Source organism: Dama dama, chromosome 32 (genome assembly GCF_033118175.1).
Source record: "Dama dama isolate Ldn47 chromosome 32, ASM3311817v1, whole genome shotgun sequence".
Taxonomy (NCBI): domain Eukaryota; kingdom Metazoa; phylum Chordata; class Mammalia; order Artiodactyla; family Cervidae; genus Dama; species Dama dama.
The window spans coordinates 8,775,512-8,793,906 of NC_083712.1; the positions used below are offsets into that span (position 1 = coordinate 8,775,512).

The 18,395-nt window shown below is 57.7% G+C and overlaps 1 protein-coding gene across 1 annotated transcript in view; it reads left to right on the top strand.

The window, feature by feature from the left end:
* The window catches only part of DLGAP2 (DLG associated protein 2), a 629,281-nt gene that overhangs the window by 475,991 nt on the left and 134,895 nt on the right, over positions 1 to 18,395 (top strand). The window contains exon 5 of the mRNA XM_061134978.1: positions 17,190 to 17,255. Within this exon, the coding sequence (XP_060990961.1) occupies positions 17,190 to 17,255 (66 nt within the window). The remainder of the gene's footprint in view (positions 1 to 17,189; positions 17,256 to 18,395) is intronic.

Sequence of the window (18,395 nt, forward strand, 5' to 3'; positions counted from 1 at the left end):
CCTCCTCCCCCTGCTCCGTGTCCACGCTCTCCTCCTCCCCCTGCTCCGTGTCCATGCTCTCCTCCCCCTGCTCTGTATCCACGCTCTCCTCCTCCCCCTGCTCCGTGTCCATGCTCTCCTCCCCCTGCTCTGTGTCCACGGTCTCCTCCCCTTGCTCCGTGTCCACACTCTCCTCCTCCCCCTGCTGCATGTCCACACTCTCCTCCCCCTGCTCCATGTCCACGCTCTCCTCCTCCCCCTGCTCCGTGTCCACGCTCTCCTCCTCCCCCTGCTGCATGTCCACACTCTCCTCCTCCCCCTGCTCCGTGTCCACGCTCTCCTCCTCCCCCTGCTGCGTGTCCACGCTCTCCTCCTTCCCCTGCTCCGTGTCCATGCTCTCCTCCCCCTGCTCTGTGTCCATGCTCTCCTCCCCCTGCTCTGTGTCCACGCTCTCCTCCTCCCCCTGCTCCATGTCCACGCTCTCCTCCCCTTGCTCCGTGTCCACACTCTCCTCCTCCCCCTGCTGCATGTCCACACTCTCCTCCCCCTGCTCCATGTCCATGCTCTCCTCCTCCCCCTGCTCCGTGTCCACGCTCTCCCCCTCCCCCTGCTCCGAGTCCACGCTCTCCTCCTCCCCCTGCTGCGTGTCCATGCTCTCCTCCTCCCCCTGCTCTGTGTCCACACTGTCCCCCTCCCCCTGCTCTGTGTCCACACTGTCCCCCTCCCCCTGCTCTGTGTCCACCCTCTCCTCCTCCCCCTGCTGCGTGTCCACACTCTCCTCCCCCTGCTCCATGTCCACGCTCTCCTCCTCCCCCTGCTCCGTGTCCACGCTCTCCTCCTCCCCCTGCTGCGTGTCCATGCTCTCCTCCTTCCCCTGCTCCGTGTCCACGCTCTCCTCCTCCCCCTGCTCCGTGTCCACGCTCTCCTCCTCCCCCTGCTGCGTGTCCACGCTCTCCCCCTCCCCCTGCTCCGTGTCCACACTCTCCCCCTCCCCCTGCTCCGTGTCCACACTCTCCCCCTCCCCCTGCTCTGTGTCCACGCTCTCCTCCTCCCCCTGCTGCATGTCCACGCTCTCCTCCCCTTGCTCCGTGTCCACACTCTCCTCCCCCTGCTCCGTGTCCACACTCTCCTCCTCCCCCTGCTCTGTGTCCACGCTCTCCCCCCACCCTGCTCTGTGTCCACCCTCTCCTCCTCCCCCTGCTGCGTGTCCACACTCTCCTCCCCCTGCTCCATGTCCACGCTCTCCTCCTCCCCCTGCTGCGTGTCCGCGCTCTCCCCCTCCCCCTGCTCCGTATCCACGCTCTCCCCCTCCCCCTGCTCCGTGTCCACGCTCTCCTCCTCCCCCTGCTGCGTGTCCACGCTCTCCTCCCCTTGCTCCGTGTCCACACTCTCCTCCCCCTGCTCCGTGTCCACACTCTCCTCCTCCCCGTGCTCTGTGTCCACGCTCTCCCCCTCCCCCTGCTCCGTGTCCACGCTCTCCTCCTCCCCCTGCTGCGTGTCCACACTCTCCTCCCCCTGCTCCATGTCCACGCTCTCCTCCTCCCCCTGCTGCGTGTCCACACTCTCCTCCCCCTGCTCCATGTCCATGCTCTCCTCCTCCCCCTGCTCCGTGTCCACGCTCTCCTCCTCCCCCTGCTCCGTGTCCACGCTCTCCTCCTCCTGCTCCGTGTCCACGCTCTCCTCCCCTTGCTCCGTGTCCACACTCTCCTCCCCCTGCTCCGTGTCCACACTCTCCTCCTCCCCGTGCTCTGTGTCCACGCTCTCCCCCTCCCCCTGCTCCGTGTCCACGCTCTCCTCCTCCCCCTGCTGCGTGTCCACACTCTCCTCCCCCTGCTCCATGTCCACGCTCTCCTCCTCCCCCTGCTGCGTGTCCACACTCTCCTCCCCCTGCTCCATGTCCATGCTCTCCTCCTCCCCCTGCTCCGTGTCCACGCTCTCCCCCTCCCCCTGCTCCGTGTCCACGCTCTCCTCCTCCCCCTGCTGCGTGTCCACACTCTCCTCCCCCTGCTCCGTGTCCACGCTCTCCTCCTCCCCCTGCTGCGTGTCCACACTCTCCTCCCCCTGCTCCATGTCCATGCTCTCCTCCTCCCCCTGCTCCGTGTCCACGCTCTCCTCCTCCCCCTGCTCCGTGTCCACGCTCTCCTCCTCCCCCTGCTGCGTGTCCATGCTCTCCTCCTTCCCCTGCTCCGTGTCCACGCTCTCCTCCTCCCCCTGCTGTATGTCCACGCTCTCCCCCTCCCCCTGCTCCGTGTCCACGCTCTCCTCCTCCCCCTGCTCCGTGTCCATGCTCTCCCCCTCCCCCTGCTCCGTGTCCACGCTCTCCCCCTCCCCCTGCTCCGTGTCCACGCTCTCCTCCTCCCCCTGCTGCGTGTCCATGCTCTCCTCCCCCTGCTCTGTGTCCACGCTCTCCTCCTCCCCCTGCTGCGTGTCCATGCTCTCCCCCTCCCCCTGCTCCGTGTCCACGCTCTCCCCCTCCCCCTGCTCCGTGTCCACGCTCTCCCCCTCCCCCTGCTCCGTGTCCACGCTCTCCTCCTTCCCCTGCTCCGTGTCCACGCTCTCCTCCTCCCCCTGCTGCGTGTCCACGCTCTCCTGCTTCCACGCCTTCTCCCTCAGCCTCTGTTGTGACTGTTTTACCTCCACATGGCCCAGCTCGACTGGACTCCCTCTGTTAAGTCCTCTGTGGGGAATCTTGCTCCTTTGTTGAAACTCTGGCTCAGAAAGGCAACTTTAAAGCCAGCTCAGAGGCCCCATCCGTCATCTTTGGACCTGCGCCTGTCTCCTCCCGGGATGAGTCTCTCCCAGCTCACCTGTCTGTGCTGACGTCGAACTGTCTTCTCCCCATCTGCTCGCAGGAGTGTGCACCCAAAATAGCTGCTTGTTTTCTTCCCTGACATTCACTTCCTCTTGTCTAAACATATGGGTTCTCATGGTTCACAGACGCAGAGCCCACCAGCGGTCAGGTTACATGGCCCAGAAGAATCTGAAAATTGGGAATTGAAAGTGATGACCGAAGCGAGAATCCCTGAACCCAGAGGACAGCTAGCTTGGGACAGTGGTCTGCAGGAAGGAATGACTTTGAGAGAGTTTTGCTCAGGTGGACGGAGTCAGTGGTATCTGGCCAGCAGAATGAGGGTTTTTCACGGTGAGGGTGTGGGGGTTCCGTGTTTCTTTGGGTTCAACGCCCTGTGTCAGGGTGTCTTGTCCGTTTTCCTCTTTTGTACACAAGGGGTTAACATGACCTTTGGAAATGACCCACTTCCCTTTTCCCCCAGTCGGCATCTTTTACTCTAATCACCGTGTCTAAACCCCCAATTAAGATGGCCATGGCCATTTGCATTTGACCCAAGTCAGTGGCAATAGGACTACCACCATCTGACAGCTGGGCGGGGGGCTGAGAGAACTTGGGGAGGGTTCCAGGCCTGGTTCTAGCTGGGATCTGCTGGTTACTGTGCAGACCAGGCCGTTACCTACGTCATGAGATGCTTAAGTTTTCCTGAGCTGCCACTCATGACCCTAAATGCTGTTAGTGAAATGCCTTCTACTTCATCCTTGGCTTCCTGTTCCTTTTCTTGTGTTTCTCTTAGGAAAGAGCCTGTTTGCTGTCTTTGCTCATTTCTCATCTTCCCAAGACATCTGGTTACTTCCTGGGCCTGTCCCAGGCAGCAGCTGCTGTCCATTTTGGTTGGGGACTTGTGCTTTGGAGGATGATAAGCCTTGGAGACTTATGATGTGATCGTCCCTGGCACAGGCAGCAAGGGCTGTGTGTGGACACCCCTGTTTTCTCAGAAAGTCTAAGGTTCCCGTGAGACTTCCTCAGGTGTCAGGGCTGCAGTTGTAAGCCCTCGATCTCCTGGCTGAGCGCATGGTTGTCCATATCTCTGGCCACTCTTCCTCCCCAGACCGTCCCTGTTGTATCAGTCTCTCCATTAGCATGGTCTCCGGTTGAATTAGGCAGCTCCTTGGGGTCAGAGCCGTGCACAGTTGTGTTTGGTAACCTAGAGGGCCTTCCTGGTGGAGGGGCTGTTATTCCATCTCACTCCTTCATTCCTAAGGATGTGTCATTAGCTGAGTGCTAAGAAAAGTTGTGAGGTTAACGGATAAATTGAAGGTCAGAACGCAGCATTAGCCAAATGCGATTTTCACCACAAAAACTCCAGGAAATATTAACTAATTAACATCCCTGTATAAGTCAGAAACAAACCTATCAACATCATCAGGCCCCATATCGCCAGGTGGCAGCGCCCAGGACCCGAGACGGCCAGCCTGTCCCAGTGACAGGAGAGCACAGGCCACGACCTGCTGACAGCAGGGCTCTAAGCCTGAAATACACTCCACTTCAGAATCCTAAAAGCATGTCCTCAACGTGACTTGGCCACCAGGAAACACAGGGGGGAATCCTAAGGGCACGTCGGCCGTGACATGGACCGGGGCAATCGTTTGCATCTGCCCAGAGCACCAGACACAGATGACCTCCGTCTTTGCCTGAGGACACGCTGCCCTGAGCGGCGAGGTCAGGAGCGCTGACTGCGCCGGGGCTAAACCCGGAGGCCCGCGACCGGGGGTGAATGGGAACCTGGGGTGTGGGGGCTGGTTCCGGGGCAGGAGGGGGATGAGCAGCTGACTTTCCCTGCGGGCTGATCCCTGTGAGACAGGCGTGGTCACTGCAGCACACAAGCCTCGGGCTCAGTCTCCTCCTCTGTGTGGTCCTGGCGGGTCGTCAGTCCCTGTCTCCTTAGGGCAGAGGGCTTGGCTGGCCCCACCCTGGAGAAAATAGTGGACTTTGGGCCGCATCCGCAGGTCCAGCTGGCTGTTGGTTTTGCGGTATTTCTGCTCCACCTGGCTTGGTGGTAAAGTAGCATGAGCAGCCAGGAGATGTGTGTGGGAGGCTTTCCCCGGAGGGACAGGCTGGGCTGCCTTTGTCGTGCAGGATTTATTGTGACGGCATCTCAGTTGGGCTTGTAAACTGGGCCGTGCTCTATGACTATGTAAAGAAATAAGAGCCCCAGTCCGTTGCTAATTGTCGGTGTGTTAATCTGCTCAGTCCTCATGTGAGCCTGGGCGGCTGTGTACTTACCCCCTCGGTGCCCAGGGAGGCCCTGGCTTCCCAGTACGCGGTGCAGCCCAGCCCGTAATCTCTGCGCTGAGCAACGACTGCACACAGTCTCCCTGTCCACCTCCTCATTTTGATGATTTGAGGACCGCCATGTGGACAGTGAAGGTTTCTGGGTCTTCAGAGGCGGGGTTTGGCTTCTCTGCTGTTCAGAGCCCCCACGCAGCCTCAGGGAGGTGGTCCCTGCACTCTCCTGAAAGGGAGCGAGGGAGCTGGGGCCGGTCCAGGGTGGTCCCTGCACTTTCCTGAAAGGGAGCGAGGGGGTGGGGATGGTCCAGGGCCAACCCAGGTTTCCTCCCGTTTTGTTCAGCATCACGTCATCCACAGCACGCTATTCACAGGATGGGCTTGTACGCACACATGTTTTCTTTAAGACAACTTAAACCAAGAAAGAGTTGATGTGAGCAAATACACAGATGGCTGATCCTTGGTGGCCCAGTGGGCCATTTATAAGTGATTTGCCAAATCGGATAGTCGGTGCTGACAAAATAAGAGAACAATGGAAGTGAAAAAGAGTCACCTGGGTGTTGAGAAAACCTCTGGGTGTGGGTTCACGTGCTTCCTGTGTGGTCACCGTGTGGGGCTGTGACCGGCCAGCCCCAGCATCCCTGGCCTGAGCTGGGAAGAGGACACTTTGTCTCTGGTGGCAAAGCTATTAACAGAAAAATCTCAGGAGGAAAAGTCAGAGTTGGATGACAGCTTGCTGGATTTTATGGTCGAAGGCTCTAAAGTCTGGGAAAAAGGATTCCTCGACCCGCCCAGAAATCAGACTCCTCCTGGGCCCTTGTGCTGACCCTCCACTGGACTCCAGCCCTGTCCTCCCTGGCGGCTCTCTTTCAGACCTGTTTTGTTGCTCTGGTCCAGCCAGAAAACAACTCATGAGTTCCAGAATCTGACGTTTCTGACATAGAGAAGAAACCTGAGTGGTGACTCTTTAAGATGACAATGAGCTGAAATGAGCTCCATAGAACAGTACTGCCCGAAACACTGGAAAAGTAGGGAAATCTAGACCTGGTGGCAGGTTCTGTCCCTGGGATCCCAGTGCCCCCAGCTGTCCTTCATGCAGCTTTAATTCTCTATCATTGGTGACAGCCCAGAATCAGACCCAGAAACTCAAGGGGTTCAAGATTGACTTGAAAGCACCTGGGTCCTTCCTGCCTCCTTCAGCCGCTGCAGCTAACAGAGACCCCAGCGGAAGGCCAGGCACCTGTCCAAATGGCTGTACCATCTGAGAGAAAAGCATTCACTCTATTAGTACAGAAATTAAACATTCTTGACTGCCGAAGAATTGATGCTTTCCAATGTGTGGCACAAAGCGTTAGACATGACTGAGGGGCTGAACAACTGACCATAAATATATGAGGAATGGGGGCGGCGATAGGTCATGATGTGGTTTCTGAGATGGCTTCAGTCCCTCTCAAGCTGAGTCCACAGACTGTATCTTCTAGACACTGACCTGTCCCCGTAGCGAGTCACTACACCTTCCTCCCCGACTTTCCCGCTCTTTTTCTCACTAACATCTGCCCTGTTGGGACGTTGTTTAGTCGCTCTGGCTACCATGTCAATGAGGAAGCGTTGTTTTAAATTTTTATGGGAATGAATAAACTGAGGGTGAAACTTGCCCACCAATACCAGTCATTTCTGTGGCCTCTCTCACGGAGCCAAAGAGAACCGTGTGGACGCCGAGTTTACCTTGACAGGAGGCTTCAGAAATGAGCTCGGAAATTGGGATGATTTTGATGCAGCTGCCCTGTCATTTTTCTGTTTTAAAAAATGTATTTATTTTCCTCCTTTTCCCTCATCTTTCCAGGTAGTTATGATAAGCTTCTTAAGTGTAATTTAGGTGGGGTTGGAGAGCCAGACCCACTCTGCACTGTAAACTCACTTAATGAGTTGCAGGCTTTGCCTGGCTTTGCCACCTTTGCGCTCAGGCAGGACTCAGCTCCCATTCACGGGGTTGAAAGCAGCCGCGCTTCTTCCAGGTTCACGGGAACCTGCTTAGGATGGACCGGCCGCGAGGGCCCTTGTGGGCAAGAAAGGAGGAGTACGGACTTCAGGAAGTGTTCTAGGAATAGACGTTCTCGCCGTGGAGACGATGCTGAGACGTGGGCGGGGGGTCGGGGGCGGGAGGAGGGGGCGTTTCCATGGAGACATCAAGGGTGAAGACGTGTCAGTGCCCAATGCCCGGTGGGGGGCCCGGTGCGCCGGGACGCTGGTGGAAGGCAGCCGAGCCGGGCATGCGCTCGGGACCACGTGGGGACTCCACTCAGGCCGGGTGGCATCCGGCTGCTGTGGCTTAGGAAGGACAGCCGCCCCATCAAGTGGATGGTGTCCATCGTGTGCCCACAGCTTGGGGAGTGGTCCTCCCTGAGAGGGGGGATCCGGGAGCTCTGCTCCGCGTCCCCAGGCAAGCTGAGACCGTGACTAGCTGTGCGGTGTCCCCAGGAACGGCCCGCGCCCCTCGACTCCCAGGCCCCGCCCCGCCGATCGGCCCCCTCCCTGGCTTCTGCCTCACCGGCTCCGAGCTGGCGAGGCTCTCCTGCCAAGCGCTGTGGCGTTGCCAGGGCTCTCATTATAGAAACACAAATGGCTCGAGGCAGATTCGCTGCCAGTGAACCGGGAGGTTGAGAGCCGCGCACTCGGGTCACAAACACGCATTAAAATGCGGAGATGCATGCGTTCCTGCAGCTGCGAACCTCCTGAAGCAGATGGGGAAACTGGCGTCCGGCTCGCCGCGCCCCACGGTGACCCGCGAGAGCAGCGTTTCCTGAAACCATGCGGGGGCAGCCAGCTGCCGGGCACAGCCGCCGCTGGGCAGGTTTTAGGTCAAGGACCACACGATTTGTTAAAGCGGAATCAATCTGGAATCCAAGGGCTTTAAAAATAAACTGCAAGCCAGGTGCTACCGTGAAGCTTTGTATGTTATTTGGTTTCCTGGGAGTAAACTTGAGGTAAAGAGAGATGCCCTGGATGTGATTTGTTGATGCAAAGTAACCGGGTTCATCTGTCATTTCCTAACAAATATGATGCTTTTATTAATATCCAAAGGGGAATAAATGAATAACTGCAGCCCTGGGGTGTAGATCAAAATGCAGTTTTATGGCCGAGGGGCCCTGGAAGTGGGTATTCAAAAAGATTCAGGAGCCGAAACAGCCAACCACAAATCAAACTTCCAAGGTTTCTTTCAGAAAGTAAGAATCTACATAACATTTTGGCTATGAAATATTTTAATATGTGGACTTTATAATGAATTCTGTACATAATTGAGCTTATTCCAGTCTGTGTAAGAACTGAATATATTACATTTTAACTGCAGGATGACTGGAGTTAAAAGTGTATCTATAAGTGAGCTGCTCTAAGAAGCCACTGTCCTCGCCCACAAAACCACACAGATGGGGCTCGTCCTCACAGAGCCCGTTCCTGCCTGCCCTCTGGGCCCTGCGGGCGCTGTTTCCTGCAGCTTTCCTGCCAGACTGCAGGCCTGACTCAGAGTCACAGCGCCCAGCCCTGGGTGTCAACAGGCAGCTGTGGGGTGCACATGAGTGGGGCTTCAGGGGCTGAGAGTGGGCAGCTGCAGGACAATGTCTTTCACACAAGGTGGGGAGAGGGCGCAGAGGCTGGGACACCCCTCGGTGATCCCCCTCAAGTCCCCTCCCGGAACAGGCTAGGTTCAGTGACAAGTAAAGTCGCTCAGTCGTGTCCAACTCTTTGCGAGCCCCTGAACTGTAGCCCACCAGGATCTTCCGTTCACAGGATTCTCCAGGCAAGAGTACTGGAGTGGGTTGCCATTTCTTTCTCCAGGGGATCTTCCCGACCCAGGGATTGAACCCAGGTCTCCCGCACTGTAGGCAGACTCTTTACCATCTGAGCCACCAGGGAAGTCAGTGACACAGCAACTGTGAAAATACTACCTCTTACACTGTATCTTTTTTTCCCTTTCCTTTTTTTAATTGAAGTATAGTTGATTTATCATGTGTTAATTCCAGGTGTACATCAAGTGATTTAGTTACACACACACACACATCATTACTTTTCAGAGTCTTTTCCATTATCATTTATTACAAGATATTGAATATTGTTCCCTGTGCTGTACAGTAGGTCCTTGCTGTTAAACGATGCCTTTTGAAAGAAATTATTCGTCAGGCAAACCCATGCTGAGGCAGGTCCAGCCACACAGTGCCCTTCAGGGCCCCCAGCACGGCCGCAGCGGGGCTGGTGGACAGCCCAGGCCCTCCTCCCCAACCGTGATCACAGGCGAAGCCCTCTGCATGGTGGCGTCCACAGGGGCCTTATCCCTCTGGGCGTGGATAATGCCCAGGCACGGAGGCAGAGCTCGGGAAGACTGACTGAGCCCATGTGCCCTTCAGTAGGAGTGACTTTAGCACTCTGTTTTCTGAGCCCAGGTTTTGATGCAGGAAAAGGAGCGTCTTTAACAAGCAACCTGGAAAAGAGAGGGGACAGGTGACCCCCAGGAAAGACGGTGAAAGTAACAGTACCGAGGACATGTACAGTCCCCATCACCTTCCCAAGACGGGTCCTAACCCCCCTCCCCCACGCCCGCAGGGGCTGCAGCGGTTCATTCCCACATGGAGCAGGAAAGAAGACAAACTTGGGAGCTAGCCCATCTAATTCCAATAAAGAAGAAAACAGATGTTGGCTCTACTGGAGTCTGTGGAACACCAAGTACTTTTATCATCTCTTTTGTATTTATAAAGCACATGCAGGATGGCTGAAGAAAATCTGGAAAGTACAAAAAGTTTAAAGAGGAAAACAAAATGTGGTTGTAATTCCTCCAGTTGGAGGCAGTTGCTCTTGGCATCCTGGTAAATGGCCCCCGGTCTTTTTTTTTCCAAGTGGAAGAGAATCATAAAACACTCAGAGTTGGCTCTTGGCTAACTTAGCATTGCATCGGGAATTTCTGAAATGGCTAAAAGCTCTCTAACATTGCATGCTGTGATTGTTCCGTAATTTATTTAACCATTCTGCTTTAATTGGATATTTGAAAAATCAAGGCTTGCCAATTTTTTTTAAAGGGGAAAAAAACGGAGCATCAGTACTTTACCCTTGAGTCGTTTGCACAAAATCCAGGAAGAGACACAGGATCGATGGGTCACTGGCACTCTCATTAACCCTGGCTCCTTAAAGCCCTTACACTTGAGTGAACGTCAACCCTTTGGAAGGAACCGGGAGATGTGGGAAATTCATCAAGTGTAGAAAATTGAGGTGATAAATCAAATAAAGAATTTGGAGAGCTTAAACATTAACACTGTGGTCTTTCATAACGTTAGAGTGCCTGAAAAACTCCTCTCCAGAAAGCAGGAGATATCACGGGCAGGTGGGGGAGGGTTTTCCTCTTCACCCAAAACCTCCCGGAGGAGTGAGTATTCACATTCTTCTCAAAGCCCCCAGGGCACTTATTTAACAAATAAAGATACAGGATGCCCTGGTGAGTTTGAATTTCAGACACACAAAAAATTCTGTTTGAGATCTCCTGAAAAGTTACTGTTTTGTTTTCTGAAATTCAAAGTGTCTGGGTGTCCTTGGCTGCCATACCCAGGGACTTCTGATAGACCGGTGGAAAACCACCCTTCAGAGACAAAGAAGGCCTGTGGTTTCTGCTCATTCACGCCCAGCTTGGAGATGGTTGCCAAGCCAGGGGCAGGCAGGGGCAGCTCAGTTGTGCAGGGAAGCTTTTTCTAATCTTTGTAAACTGCTCACGTTTTACAACTGTCTTTAAAACTATTTTTCCAGTTTAAATGTGGTGAACATGTCTTCAAGCAAACTTAGGTGTAAAACCATATTAAATACAGAAGGTGATACAAAGGATTTGACACTACATTCATTTGGAATTTAGATTCCAAACATATTATATAAAATATAATTAATGTCACTTTTGAAGTGAGTTATGTTCAAATTTAAGGACAGACAGATAAGTTTCACCCTGAAGCTTTCTCTTTTACCTAAGAAAGTCTTCTTTTTACTTCAGCATTTTTTTTGTCTTTTTTTCTGAGTCCAGAGAAATTCAAAGTAAAGCACGTGCGCCCTCAGTCATCTGTGAATTCCTGTGGAAGATGATTTTGTGATTTGTTCGAATGCGTAATGAGGGCCTGGAAGCCTTCTAACCAGGGAAGCACCTCCCCAGTGGCGACCAGGGGTGTGAACGCCGACATCCCCACAGGGGCTTCAGGAGTTCCTGCCTTGGGAGACCCCCATCCTCGCCCATATCCCTGGGGCTGCCTCTCATGACCTGAGTTTGCTCTCACCTGATTTAAGTGGCATTTAACTCTGAGTGAAATTTCTGCAGACTTCAGGACAGCATCTTCTGAGAGTTGATCCTTGGTCCAAAGTAAAATTATGAGCATTTTTGTGGGTTTCAAAGAAAAGCCATCCGTAGCGGTCCTGCTGGGCCGGATGCAGGCGCAGCTGTGACTGCAGTGGAGGAGGAGGGATGGGGAACTCATCAGTGTCATTGTCCTCACGAGCAGAGATGGTCCCGAATCTGTGCGGCTGCAGTCCTCTCATTAGGGGGGCGGCTGAGATGAAGCCTGGAGTGTGCTTTCTGCAGAAGCACACTTCACAGAGGGCAGAGAATCTAGAGACCGGGCAGGCTTTGTGGGTGCTCCTTCAGCGAGCTGAACTCACCGAGCATCTCCTGGTGCATCCAGAGGTGGCCACCATGTGTCATGCCTGGATATGTGGTCACGCCCCCTGAGGTCATCACCTTGACTCCGCAGCTCCATGTCCATCAGGAGGATGCGTGGTCAGGAGACATTTCCACCAGCAGAACCTTTGACCTGACCCTACTCTCCCCCATCTCCATCTTTAAATAGACAAACAGTAGGGAGGGGTCCCGGAGGGGCGGAACCGAGAAGTCCTCGCTGGCCTTGCGGCCTCACTCGGCTCAGCAGAGATGCAGCCATGTGGGAGGTCGGCAGGTGACCACTGGGGAAAAGCGCACAGCCTGAGAGCCGTGAGGTCAGGGTCATTACCAAGGACTGTGGCCGGGACCACAGCCTCCCACTAGCTCGAGGAACCACTTCCAAGAGCTGGGGGTCTGGCCAGCATATGTGCGACCCTGGCAAAGGGTCAGTGTGGCCAAGCCCACACTGGGTGGAGGCTCTCCTGGTCACAAGAGCGGATGTCTTACTTGATGGTTTTAGTGCTTTTCTAAGAAGGGGTGAGGCAAGAATTTGGGTTTTAAAGTCTCCTAAAAGTATCTATCTGAAGGCCTGTTAATGAGTTTTCCTGGAGCACAGAGCACCTCCTCCCTGAACCCCTTTCAGGGGGTACTGAAGGCCAGCGGCTGCAGGGGCTTGCGGCTCAGTCCTCATAGAGCCTGATGGCCAGTGACCTTGTGTAACTGGCAGAGGCTCTGAGCCAGGCCAGGGGTGTGAGTGAACTCAGTGTGGGGTGGATCAGGTGAAGCAAGGACAAGTGGGTGGAGCACAGGTGGGCTGAGCCAGGCTTGGCTGAAGAGGGGCCCCACCCCAGGGAGGACCAGGGACAGGTGGGTGTGATGAGGGTCTGGGGTCCCCAGTCAGACTTGGAACATGAATTTAATCGCGAAACTTCAAGTGCTGCTGCCCTCAGCTCATGTGCCATGTCGTCCCAGCCACAGTGGGAGGCGGGTGTGGTTCTCCCCAGGATGCCCTGCTGCGGGGGAGAGGGGGGCATGTGTCACAGCCGCTTTTGGGCTCTGCAAGGGAGGTGAGGGCAGCAGGAGAAGGGGGAGCAGACACCCCACCACAGCACCTCTTACCCCGGGGCTCCCAGGCTGCCCACAGCATGCTTCCTCGTCCTGGGAATTCTGTGCAGACTTCATTTGAAACACCCCTCAGACCCTCGATTCTGCAGGGACTGCGGGGGAGTCACACTGCAGTCAGGGCGGTGGCTTGGTAACCCCGTCTGCCGGGAAGCACAGCAGCCCGGCGGTCCTGGGCCATCCTGACTTACCGAGACTGGAAGGACAGCCGCGCCTCACAGTCACGTCCGGGGATCACACCCGGGGGTGGGTGGTGGTGACTGGTGGATGCACACGGGGTGGGGGCCCACCATGCTGGACGCCTGGCGGCGGCAGGGACAACACCACATGCGTGGAGCTCTGGCGAGGACCCGGGCCGGGAGCAGGCCTTCTCCCCTCCCCGTGTCCCCGGTGACGCCACCCCCTCGCTGGTCCTCGGTCCTCACTGCAGCGCTGATGCCCTGACACCTGGAGCACGCGTGTAAGGCCTGACCCCTGACCCCTCAGGAGGGGCGCCAGAGGGAGGGAGGGCCCACCCGGAGGGCCCCCCCCACCCTGTGCCCCGCCCCGCTCCGCCCTTCGCTCCTCCCCCGCCCCGCCCCCGCCCTGGGGCCTGCCCCGCCCCGTGCCCCATTCCCCGCCCCCGCCCTGGGGCCTGCCCCGCCCCGTGCCCCATTCCCCGCCCCCGCCCTGGGGCCTGCCCCGCCCCGTGCCCCATTCCCCGCCCCCGCCCTGGGGCCTGCCCCGCCCCGTGCCCCATTCCCCGCCCCCGCCCTGGGGCCTGCCCCGCCCCGTGCCCCATTCCCCGCCCCCGCCCTGGGGCCTGCCCCGCCCCGTGCCCCATTCCCCGCCCCCGCCCTGGGGTCTGCCCCGCCCCGTGCCCCATTCCCCGCCCCCGCCCTGGGGCCTGCCCCGCCCCGTGCCCCATTCCCCGCCCCCGCCCTGGGGCCTGCCCCGCCCCGTGCCCCATTCCCCGCCCCCGCCCTGGGGTCTGCCCCGCCCCGTGCCCCATTCCCCGCCCCCGCCCTGGGGCCTGCCCCGCCCCGTGCCCCATTCCCCGCCCCCGCCCTGGGGCCTGCCCCGCCCCGTGCCCCATTCCCCGCCCCCGCCCTGGGGTCTGCCCCGCCCCGTGCCCCATTCCCCGCCCCCGCCCTGGGGCCTGCCCCGCCCCGTGCCCCATTCCCCGCCCCCGCCCTGGGGCCTGCCCCGCCCCGTGCCCCATTCCCCGCCCCCGCCCTGGGGCCTGCCCCGCCCCGTGCCCCATTCCCCGCCCCCGCCCTGGGGCCTGCCCCGCCCCGTGCCCCATTCCCCGCCCCCGCCCTGGGGTCTGCCCCGCCCCGTGCCCCATTCCCCGCCCCCGCCCTGGGGCCTGCCCCGCCCCGTGCCCCATTCCCCGCCCCCGCCCTGGGGCCTGCCCCGCCCCGTGCCCCATTCCCCGCCCCCGCCCTGGGGCCTGCCCCGCCCCGTGCCCCATTCCCCGCCCCCGCCCTGGGGCCTGCCCCGCCCCGTGCCCCATTCCCCGCCCCCGCCCTGGGGCCTGCCCCGCCCCGTGCCCCATTCCCCGCCCCCGCCCTGGGGTCTGCCCCGCCCCGTGCCCCATTCCCCGCCCCCGCCCTGGGGCCTGCCCCGCCCCGTGCCCCATTCCCCGCCCCCGCCCTGGGGCCTGCCCCGCCCCGTGCCCCATTCCCCGCCCCCGCCCTGGGGCCTGCCCCGCCCCGTGCCCCATTCCCCGCCCCCGCCCTGGGGCCTGCCCCGCCCCGTGCCCCATTCCCCGCCCCCGCCCTGGGGTCTGCCCCGCCCCGTGCCCCATTCCCCGCCCCCCGCCCTGGGGCCTGCCCCGCCCCGTGCCCCATTCCCCGCCCCCGCCCTGGGGCCTGCCCCGCCCCGTGCCCCATTCCCCGCCCCCGCCCTGGGGTCTGCCCCGCCCCGTGCCCCATTCCCCGCCCCCGCCCTGGGGCCTGCCCCGCCCCGTGCCCCATTCCCCGCCCCCGCCCTGGGGTCTGCCCCGCCCCGTGCCCCATTCCCCGCCCCCGCCCTGGGGCCTGCCCCGCCCCGTGCCCCATTCCCCGCCCCCGCCCTGGGGCCTGCCCCGCCCCGTGCCCCATTCCCCGCCCCCGCCCTGGGGTCTGCCCCGCCCCGTGCCCCATTCCCCGCCCCCGCCCTCTGCCCCACCGGCGCCCTCTGCTGGGTCACCTCGGACCGCCTCGTCCCACTGTGGACGCCCTGACCGGCCCTCAGGCGGCCCCGTGCGCACCGGTTACATGGTGCCCCAGTCAGGGCTCTGGGCTGGCCCGAGTGTCGAGAACGCGGGGCCTGAGCTGAGGGGACAAAGCCAGCGGTGAGGCAGGGCTGGACCGCTGGCGACGCCAGCGCGGCTCTGAGGGAAGCCCACTCGGCCAGGCCGTAGAGCCAGAAGCAGAGGCGTCGAGGGTGTTTGCCCTCGGCCTGCGCTCCGCGTGTGCGGCTGGAGGGTTTTCCCGAGGCCCCCTTCATCGTGACTGGAGCAGGGACGAGCCACTGGGCACACCCGCCTCACGACCCAGGGCTGACCTTTGCACACCGCGGGTGGTTCCTCGCCCTCCAGTGATGAGCCCTCCCTGCCCCGGTGGGAGCCCGGGGTGGGCGGTACATGCTGGGCGCGGTCTGTCCGTCCACGTCCGCTGGGCGTTTCGTCATCGTGTGATGTCAGCTCATAGTTCAGGTTCATACTGTGAAAACGCGTCCCTTTGTTTCTGTGCTTGTGTGTGTTGAAGGAGAACAAATGGATCTGAATCTAAGGTTCCTTGTTTCCGTTTATTCTCCTTTATTCTATGTGACCCACCTCATGTAGAAGGTTTTCAAGTTAATAACACTGACCACTGTGAACATGGTCTCCATGGCAACTGTATTTAATTAGCACTCCACATCCTATTGCATTATGCTTCTAAACAAATGAAATGTGGCATCTTCAGTTTCATATTATCCTTAATGCGGTCACCTGACCAGCCAGCTTTGTCATTGATGGCTTATTAGCAGGAAAACAGGACTTCAGATGTGCAGAAAGTCCTCCTAGCCATTACAAATGGGGCATACTGAATTATGTGAAGTATTTCAAATTAGCTCTCTTGCAAAGTACTTACCCCAATCCAGACAGATATTTATGAGACATGTAGAAACCTATAAGGCTTGTACTTTAAAAGCAGTGCCTGGGAGACCCCATAAGATGAAAGGCCACCATGATTAACCCGAGACTCGTGTGAGCACCTTTCACAGCCAGACCTCCCAGTTTTCTCCTTTAGCGTCCTATATACTCACTGCAAGTGGACGCTGCCTTTTTGCTGGTTTGGAGATGGTGAAAATGTCACTGAGGTGATCATAGTGTCCTAAAAACAAAGCCTCCTTTGACTGTAATGTATAACTGTATTCAGGATTGATAGAAGGATGTAATTACCAGAATGTTGGACACCTGCATGAACGCAGGTCTGAATATGTAATTCTATTTAGAGTCATATTTGCAGAAATACAGGCCCAAATGATGGTACATATATGAACCTTACCTGAAGGACCTCACCTCTGGCTGTCTGTACTCACTCCCCCTGGCGTGGGGCAGATGTCCCTGGGCCGCCCAGCAGCTCACAAGGAGCCCGGAGCAGCCAGCAGACGGAGGCACCTAGCTCACTGAGCGAGCCCAGTTCAGACAGCCACTGGCATCTCTGGGTCCAGCTCCCTGGGTCCAGCTGGACAAACAGCCAGGGCTTTCAGCTCTTTGGCTTCGCTGTCCATCTGGGAAGGGACGGCCAGGGAGAGATGACCCCCGAGGCCTTGTATATCACATGCTGAGATGCAGCGTCCATTTCTACACTGACCACAGATCTGACAGCGGAAAATCAATGCCAGGACCTGGGATGTTCTCCCAACAGAAGGAAATGAAATATGGACAAAAGTGACCTAAGATGAACTAGTATTCGCAAGAGAACAGTGACTGCAGGCGTCCAGTGTGGCGGAATAGGCCATGGGTAATACCAGGCTTCCAGATGACGAGGCGCCTCCTCAGGGCCGTGCGGGGCTCACCAGGGCTCACCGGCCCACGTGGGCCGGGCAGCTGGGTTTGCAGAATCCTGTCCACAGGCAGAGAACCTGCAGGAAGCCGGGGCACAGCCAAGACCCCTTGCACGGCCCCCAGAGCGGGTGCCTCCATGGGGCAGACGCGCGCCTGCCACCGTGGGGCTGTCGTCAGAAAAGCGCTGGCCCCTGCGCTTTCGGCCCCGACACCAGCGCAGGTCAGGGGCGTCTGCACGGGTGGGGAAGCACGTCCTGTGCTGAGAGTCTGCGGGGGGAGCGTGGAGCTGCACTGAACCGTGACTGTCTCTCTCTTTGCAGAGGAGGAGGGCGCGGACCTGGCCCAGCCAGGCATCAGCTTCCCGGGGCCAGCCGAGGACGACTCAGGTAGAGTACCCTGCGCTGGGCGCTGCTCGGGACGCCAGCACCCTGCCCACAAAGGGCTTCACATGTAGTTACCCTCAGGGCTCCTAGTCAGAACCAAGTAGATGTGGTGAGAGCTTTTCCTAAATAGCAGTTTGTGAACACCGTGGGCGCTCTAGGTGAGAACACATTTGCTCCAGATCATCACGGATGAATTACTAAATAGTTATTACTGTTAATTATTAAGGCCTCAGTAACATAATTGAGACATGTCTACATGTGTAGAATGAGACTCCTCTCCTTTCCTCCTCCTTCACTAAAACCCTCAGTCAATCTGAGGGAGGGAAAAGCTGTTTTATTTGCAGTTTTTTCAGGTAACTGTTACTTGACATTAAACAGCTGAATTCTCCCGGCGAGGCCAGTTCCACTGTGGTTTGGATGCTGAGTGCAATTATGTGCTTGCTTCCAAATTACTGTCATACTCTATTTTCCCCAGTGCTCATTAAAATCACGTGCAAATTTTATTTTTATGCGCATGGACACAGTGAAGCTGGAGCCAGACTCGGCCATCACCATTTGACATGGAGTTGGGCTTACATAAAGCGGGGCAAGTGCTCCTGCTGGAAATGAGGAGTGTTGGATAATTTCAGCGTCAAACGGTTGAGTGGCATCCACATGAAACTTAGCTGAGAATACATGCCCTCTCCACAGCCCAGGGCTCCTGGCCGCCCACCTAACAAGGTTATTCACACAAAGGACTTGCAGCTGCCTCCTCGGCTTCTCACGTCCGTCTGCCGTGGCTGCACTGAGGCCAGCTTCTGCATCATAAGTCCGCTTTCTATTTAAATTTGAACTTTTCTTAATTTGTATCCGATCTTTAGCCAGTGATATGTTTCTTATTGATTAGCTTCAAGAATATTGAAATCACAGGAGTTCTTTTGGTATAGCTGTGCTTTCTTTAAAAGGAAATTAGAACCAGAAAAAGCTTGCTTTTCAGTGTAAAATTGTGAAACCAGGGGCAGTCCTAAAGGAATGACAGTATGTTACCGGCTATGATTGAACTAGAAATTGATTTCCAACTGGCCACTTTAACCAAGCCTTTCTCTATCCGGAAATCGGCCAATACAATTATTTATTGTAAAAACTCCTTCTTAGAAGGAGTTC